At 39.3% G+C, this 8,109-nt stretch overlaps 1 protein-coding gene across 7 annotated transcripts in view; it reads left to right on the top strand.

Annotated features, from left to right (window-relative positions):
* The window catches only part of ACSBG1 (acyl-CoA synthetase bubblegum family member 1), a 79,074-nt gene that overhangs the window by 66,912 nt on the left and 4,053 nt on the right, over positions 1-8,109 (top strand). For all 7 annotated transcript variants that reach the window (XM_034783369.1, XM_034783368.1, XM_034783371.1 and 4 more), the window contains 2 exons: positions 4,663-4,802; positions 6,347-6,593. In XM_034783369.1, the coding sequence (XP_034639260.1) occupies positions 4,663-4,802; positions 6,347-6,593 (387 nt within the window). The remainder of the gene's footprint in view (positions 1-4,662; positions 4,803-6,346; positions 6,594-8,109) is intronic.

Genomic DNA, 8,109 nt, shown 5'->3' on the forward strand with positions numbered 1-8,109 from the left:
CTAGGTCTTTTGCCTTACTTACTGATCAAAATATTCAGACAATAATGTTAGACAATCACTATGTTTTGTATTAAGTTATGAGTCATGGGGCTACATGCTAGAAGAGGGTGCCTAATGAAATAGGAAAACTCATTGTACCCTTACTGCCATGTGGGAGCTGGACATCTGAGATGGCTGTAAGCTCCACGTTTCCAGACCATTTGAACAATACCCTCCTAATTTTTGAGGGTAGAAGGATAAGTTAAAACAAAGAGGAATAGTTGGGTCTGGTGACAGTATTTTGCTTGAAATGTTGCCATGGGAAGGTTTCGGTAATTTGTTTGCCTGGACGCTCTCTTCCAAGATACATACTCAGAAGGGAGATATTTTGTCACAGTTCAGATGCTTCCTAAACTATCTTGTGTAATGAGTAACTGTAACCCCAGAAGACAAGATGAATCAGGAGGGAAGTAGATGCACTTGCTGGTGAATTTGTAACAGGATAACATTACCATGTGCAGTCAGTCCTGGGGGGGTTTATTAGATGTAGAATTAGCCTGCACTAAATGTGATCATTTTGGCCTCCCTTAATTCTCTGCCTTTTCCTTTTCTGGTTACTTTTCCTTTCCCCTCATTGTTATTCTTTAACAAAGTGTCCGAGTTCGATTATCTTAATGTTTGCATTGCACTTATACCTTCAGTGATGGGAGTGCCATTTAAAAAATAAATAAACACTGTAAATTAGAGATAAATTAAGGCTAAGTGAGCCAGTTTGGATAAAATAAATACTGCCTGAATTTCCATGCAAACTTCAAACCCAAGTCTAAACCATTTAAAATATGTTGGAAGGTCAGATAAATCCCCCCTCCCCCCATCATCTCTCCTCCATTTGCTGAAATCCATCTCAGCAGGTCTGGCTGGTGTCTTCAGTTCTCATGAGTTCTGGCAGGACTTTCAATGCATCAAGGATGAGAGGGGCAAATTATGCTGTTTTGTGATATCTCTGACCCAGAGTAGCTCTTAAGATTTGAATAATCACATGTCAGAGACAGCTAGATAAGAGAACCCCCTTAATGGAACCTCATTGTGGGTGGGGCAGAAGCAGTTATAAAATTACAGGGGCTCTGGTGGGTTTGGAAAAGTTGAGTGAAAAGTTGAGGAGGAGGAAAACTCTAAGGTTTAGATCAACATCTGATTTGTGGAGGGGTAGCCAGACATTTAAGATATGATAAAGCATAGTGTAATCTCTCATCCTAGAAATATAAATTGTACTTCATAAAATAATTCTGTACACACATCATATTATCCAGGAAAATAATTGTGCAGTATTGACTGTGCCAGTTTATGTGGATTTAGACGATGCTATTGTATATAAAACACACACGGGCAGGGAAAGTATATAATAGACCCTATAGCCTCCAAAGCTGAGCCTGAACACTAGTGAAGTTAGGACCCAAACCTGTGAGTAACAATTTCCCCTGAGTTCCCTCAAGTGCCACTGAATTGAATAAAGCTCAGTAACAAATGGGATCAGGTACTAAGCTATTGAATTGTGCTACCTTTGTTAAGCTTTCCCCCATTCAAGTTTTTAAAAAAATTGCTAAAGATAACTATTTTTGTATCACAGAGTATTAAAACACTGAGACACCAGATTATCGCGGTTAGGGAGTTTGAAAGAATTGCTGATCCATGACGTATCGGATATCTCAGAGGGGGTGTGTAAGGAGCAATAAGCTGGTTTAAAAGTAAACACTGAACCTCAGAGGTCACCTCTTTCTCCTCCCTATTCTACTTTCTCCCTAGCTCACAACTCACTGCCAAATGGTAGTTTTACCATAACACAGCACACAAGTCAGACAATCTAGTGTTTCTTGTAAGAAACAAGACACGTCAGTTTTCCATAACCTTTTCTTTCCTTCTCATTTCCTCTGTTTCCTTCTTAGACTAATCTGTTTGCCAGACTTAATATCTACTCAATATGCAAATTCTGATAATCTAGAAAAACATAATTCCACTGAAACAGTCAAGTTTCTATCATCTTATTGTATTCAATACCACAGGTTTTGGCAAAGAACCAAATTAAAATACAGACAAGAAGCCTCTTAGTTAATACTGAATATGTTACTGGCAACTAAGAAACTGATTCAGCAAATACTTACATTTGCTTACCTTCATGTGCAGCAATAGTACCATTGACTTCAATGGAAGTATGTAAGCAAAGTTCCATATAAGTGTTTCCAGGATCAGGTCCCTTAATGTATGACATTCAGTTACAATAGTACACATAAGTCCATTTGTCTGCACTGTTCTGTACAGAGTACATTATTTCTTAAAATGTTTTATATATTTAAAAAGACATATTTTATTTTAGGCACAGGCAGAGGACACACATTTAATGCAGTGGAGCACTCGTAGTTTGCTTACGGGATGGTGCAAAGTATTAAGAATTGTAATAGTTAAAGAATTTTACTTTAATTGACAGACATTCAAATAAAAATGCACACTCCTTCCTTATCAAGAGGAATCAGCAAAATAGCACAAGAATGATGCACTTGTTTGGTATTTTTAAAGTTATTTTTAGACATACTCTGAAGGTAGGCACCACCTCCTGGTCCTCTGGACTAGAGTTGGGTGCAATTTTTCAGTCAAAACTTTGTTTTCTATGAAGGATACAGATTTGCTACACAAACATTCTGTGAATTTTGTCAAATTTGGCAAATTGTTTTGGTCAACTTTCCCCACCCCCAAATTCTGAAAAAATCAAAACATTTTATGAATTTTATGACCGGGGTCCCAGGGGACCCACACTGAGGTTACTTAATTAAACGTAAAGAATGGAGCAGACAATCCCCAAAGCTGGTGGTCATTCCAGTACTTAGATTCACCAAGTTAGCCTCAAACAGCTTCTATAATATCTTACTGGATACCCAGAAGCCAAAATACAGTTACCTTAAAGTAACCCAGCCTTAGGCCTCCACCCAACACCCAAGTCAAATATGATGAAGATTACTAAAAATCTTATTCATCATACAAGAAAGTGAGATCAGACACATTACCTCCCAGGTTGAGGACTATTTCAGATCTTATCCAAATACAGGCTTACAGCCAATTCTTATTAACTAAACTAAAAGTTATTAAAAAAGAAAAGAGAGAGAGAGTATTGGTTAAAAGTTCAGTATACATACAGACATGAGTACAGTTCTGAGATCAGATTCATAGTAGAGATGCTGAGCTTTGTAGCTGCGAAGAGTTCTTTCAGAATTAGTCCATAGGTTTAGTCCAATGTTCATATTTAGGGTGATTCAGAAGGACTGGAGAGCTAAGTCTTACGACTCAAGCTTCCCCTGCATAAAGCATCAAGCAGATCTGAGCTGAAAGGATCAGTTCCCAAGAGTCTTTTAAACAGTTTTCTAGCAGCTTCTTGACCATACAATCCTGGGTGAACAATAGGCTTTTAATGTAACCTTCTGTTTCCCAAACATCACGTAATCAACTACCTGGATTAACATAAGGTAATTTATCCATTAAACAGTTCATATACATTTTACCACAAACTTTAAAGGAACATATAGACAATGACATTATTTCACCCAAGATTCGTCTAAATGTTAATATTCCCTTTGATCGCTGAATCAATAGCTATAGTGATAGACAGGAATTGTCTGTTTACATGGCTAACATCTAACAAGATATAAGTATACATACAATTAGTATCACCTCTAATTTTCTAACAATACAGGTTTGCATTTCAAAGTTCTAGCCTGTCTCTAAAGGTTGACCCTGGGTCATTTAGCCTGCAAGCTACTTAACCCTTTCTGGCCATGTCACAGACTTTTTTTAAATCATTTTTTAAAATTTGAAATGACTGTTTACTTTAAAATGTCCTTTGTTTTTCAAATAAAACTAATCAAAAACATTTTAAAATGGTCAAAAACAAAACAAATCATTCTGATTTTGAAAAAAACGAAATGTTCAGAATGGAATGACATTTTGTCTTGATTCGCTGAAAATTTCAAAAAATTTAGTTGTTCATTTGACCCTAAACAATTATTATTATTTATTTAATTGGTTGCAAACCAAGAAATCCATTATTCATCCAGTCCTACTCTGGACTGCCTAGTTACTCCCTGGCTGTTCTGTGCCGATCTGCTTCTTCTAAAGATCCCGCTCCATGTGCTTGCTTGTGCTGGCCTGCCCCCTCTTGGTGGTTTTAAGATTGCTTTTTATTATGGTGCCTGCTGTGAAAGGGCTTTTCGCAGCTTAGCAACACTAGAGCACAAAGAGAATGAATGCCAGATAGCACTGAAGGGAGCCTAACTGCTGAAAATCCCAGGTTATCAGTAACACCTCGAGAGTCATAATTAATCTTCAATTAACCAAGAGTTTAGGTTATCTGCAGTCTGGTATAAAGGGTTTTGCTTTGTATGCACAATAGTGTGTGTTTGTGTTTATTAGAGAGAGAGAGAGAGAGAGAGAGAGCGCCCTCTAGGGATATTGCAAAGGATATATCTGTCTTTCAGGAAGGTTAATTTTCACATCTAAACAAGTTTTGTTCTCTTTGAAAGCTATTGGTATTCTTGGTATCTTCTATTAGGAGGAACGTGATAAATGGTTCAGCCCACCCCTTAGATAGCCGTGAGGAAATTATTTGAATTCAACTAATAAGTTTCTTTTTATGCCTAGAGTTAATTATTACAGCTGGAGGTGAAAATGTGCCTCCGATCCCAATTGAAGATGAGGTCAAAAAGGAATTGCCCATTGTTAGCAATGCTATGTTGATTGGAGATCAAAAGAAGTTCTTATCAATGTTGCTGACCTTAAAGGTAAACTACTTTTACTGTTGATTTTGAAAAAAATCACACCCCACTAAACTCCTGAGATCTAAAACCTTCCAAATATGTGTGTGTGTGTGTGTGTGTGGTTCCACATTGGGAAAAATGTTCAAATTACAGAGCAAAGTGTGCTGGCTTTACTCACACGGGTAGATTTGCTGTGAGCAAGCAGGATTTGGCCCTTATGCTATATAGCAGAAGAAATACTTCACATTCATTTCTAATATTCTTCCATAAACAAAACATGACTTACTTTCAGTCTAAAATTCAAATTCACTTTCATTAAGAAAAACCTGAAAGAGCAGAAGTGAAGTCTCCATGAGAGAGTACAGCATTTGCCTTCTCTATACCGGCTGTTGTCACTCTGGACAGGCAGAGTCCTTAGAAGTTTAAAGTCTCAATACATAAAAAACCAAAGGCAACACAGTTTCATAGCTATTTACACAAGAGGCTTTTTTGGCCATGTTTGCTCATTACAATTTTTGCTTAAGACAGAGAATGTTTGCTTTCTCACAGACCCTATTTTCCACCTATTTGTTCCTTTAGGGAAGAAATCTAAGAATGAATTTAGGAACAAGATTATGACTAGCTGAGCTACAGGATCAAGCCCAACGGAAAGATCATCCTTTGTTAAAATGCAAATATTATAGTAACAGAATGAAAACAAGGGCCCAGTATATTATTATATAAAATTTCTTGTCTCGGGTGTCCCAGCCTTAGTCACCCTTTACATTTATTATCTCTGTCACTGATTCCTCCCCACCACCAAGTATAAAAAAAATTTTTTTTTCTAATTTTAAACAGCAGCCCTGACTTGAGAGATCAAACAGAACTATACAATTTTCAGTAACTATTTTGTAAATAGCATCTTGAATACATTTCTTGAAATAACAATGCAATTGATTTGGAAAAACACAGGGTATGTCTACAATGTGATAAAAAACCCACAGCACCCAGTCTGAGAGCCTAGATCAGCTGACTTGGGCTCCAGGGCTTGGGCTGCAGGGTTAAAAATAGCAGTGTAGAGGTTTGGGCTTGGGCTCAAGCCCAGGGCGTGCGACTCCCTCTCCCTCACAGGGTGTCAAAGCTGGGCTCCAGCCCAAGCCCAAATGTCTACACTGAAGTTTCATAGCCCTGCAGCCTGATCCCTGCAAGCCCGAGTCAGCTGACCCAGGCCAGGACTTTTAATGCAATGTAGACACACCCACAGTGGTAACTTATTCAAAGTATATACAGAGCTTTTTCTATGTTAAATATTTTAACATGTTTCAAATGTGATAACATCACATACATGACGATCACATATTAGCCAGCATGTTCACATTATGTGGCCAAATTGACAAACTATCTTATCTAGCAACAGTCTACAAATGGTCCCATTTTGTAGACTTAGGACTGCAGTTTAGACTGTTTCACTTAAGTTTTGATATTCTGAGCTGCCCTCAAATTCCACTGATTTGAGTGGGGATTGAGGACACTTAGTGCCCTAATGAAGCAAGCCATTAATACTGAAACTCTGTCACTTGATATTGTAGAGTACTCTGGACCCAGAAACATCCGATCCTACTGACAATCTGAGTGAGCAAGCCAGAGAATTCTGCCAGAAAATTGGCAGCAAAGCCACTAAAGTGTCAGAGATTGTGGCAACAAGAGATCAGGCTGTTTACCAGGCCATTCAAGAAGGAATCGATAGAGTCAACATGAAGTCCACGGCCAGTTTTCAGCATATTCAGAAATGGACAGTCCTGGAAAGAGATTTCTCCATTTCTGGTGGAGAATTTGGTAAGACCTCTGCATACTAATCTATACTGAGATACTTAGTGAATACAGGAGGGGTGTGGAGTACTGTAAGATTGGGATGACTATTTCTCAGGAATGGTGGAGCTGGGAGTTATATAGCTCTTCCCAAACAAGTGGCAATTATCTGATAGCAATTCACACTGTCAGATTACAGAACAATGATATTGATACAATCTTAGGGATCTCAACCACTCCAAGATAAAATCAAATCATATTACAACTTGAAATTTAAACTATGGTTTGTGAAATATGGGAGCTTCATAAAAACCTTCATATAACATACTAATAAGTTATCTTTGTTCCGTTTTTTTTAAATTAAGAAATTCAAGAAGTCCTACAATTCTGGTGTCGGTGAAAGAATCAAAAATACAAAAAAAAAAATTATATAATCTATATGCCAATCTACTTAATAATCGTTAATTGTGTCCACAGCTTTTTCTCTTTTTAGAAGATGGTCCAATGAAGTCAGTTTAATCAGAGAAAACAAAATCTTATTGTAAACCTTGCATAAAAATTAACCAGGAAATCAAGGTCATTTGGCAGCCAGAGCCTGTCTTTTGTGGGGAGGGAAAATTATGAGCAATAATTAAAGATCTGTTGGCGAAAGATGTTCTAGTTTCTTGCTTCAGCAACTTTAACTTCTAACTAATGAAATACAGAATATTTATGTGGACTCCTGTAAGTATTTAAAGATGTATTGTGTGACCGGGATCCCAGGGGAGCCACACTGAGATTACTCAATTCGGGCAAACTGCAAAGAATGGGGCAGGCAATCCCCAAAGCTGGTGGCTAATCCAATACTTAGATTTACCAAGCCAGCACAAAACAGCTTCTATAATACCTCACTGGTTACCCACAAGCCAACAACACAGTTCCCTTAAAGTAACCCAGCCTTAGGCCTCCACTGAGACACCCAAGTCAAATATGATGGGGATTACTGAAAATCTTATTCATCATATAAGAAAGTTCTACCAATCCCAAAAGATCAGACACATTACCTCCCAGATCTTCCCCAAATACATGCTTACAGCCAATCTTTATTAATTAAAATTTATTTTAAAAGGAAGTATTCGTTACAACAGGGGTGGCCAGCCTATGGCCCCAGAACCGCATGCGGCTCTTCATAAGTTAATATGTGGCTCCTTGCATAGGCACTGACTCTGGGGCTGGAGCTATAGGTGCTAACTTTCCAGTGTGCTGAGGACTGCTCAGTGCTCAACCCCCTGCTCTGCCCCTGGCCCTGACCCCACTCCACCCCTTCCCCTGAGTTTGCCATGCCCTCGCTCAACCCCAGGGCCGGCTCCAGGCACCAGGCACCCAAGCACATGCTTGGGGCAGCACCTGGTAAGGGGCGGCGGGGGGAGTGCGGCGCGGCATTCCGCGGGGGGGGCCCGGCGCTCGGCGGGGGGGCAGCGCGGGGGCAGCGCTCCGGGGGGGGTTTCGGCGGGCTCCGGTGGCGCGGAGCTTGGTGGGGGGGGCAGCACGGGGCTCGGCGCTC

The sequence above is a fragment of the Trachemys scripta genome, chromosome 10 (genome assembly GCF_013100865.1).
Source record: "Trachemys scripta elegans isolate TJP31775 chromosome 10, CAS_Tse_1.0, whole genome shotgun sequence".
Classification (NCBI taxonomy): domain Eukaryota; kingdom Metazoa; phylum Chordata; order Testudines; family Emydidae; genus Trachemys; species Trachemys scripta.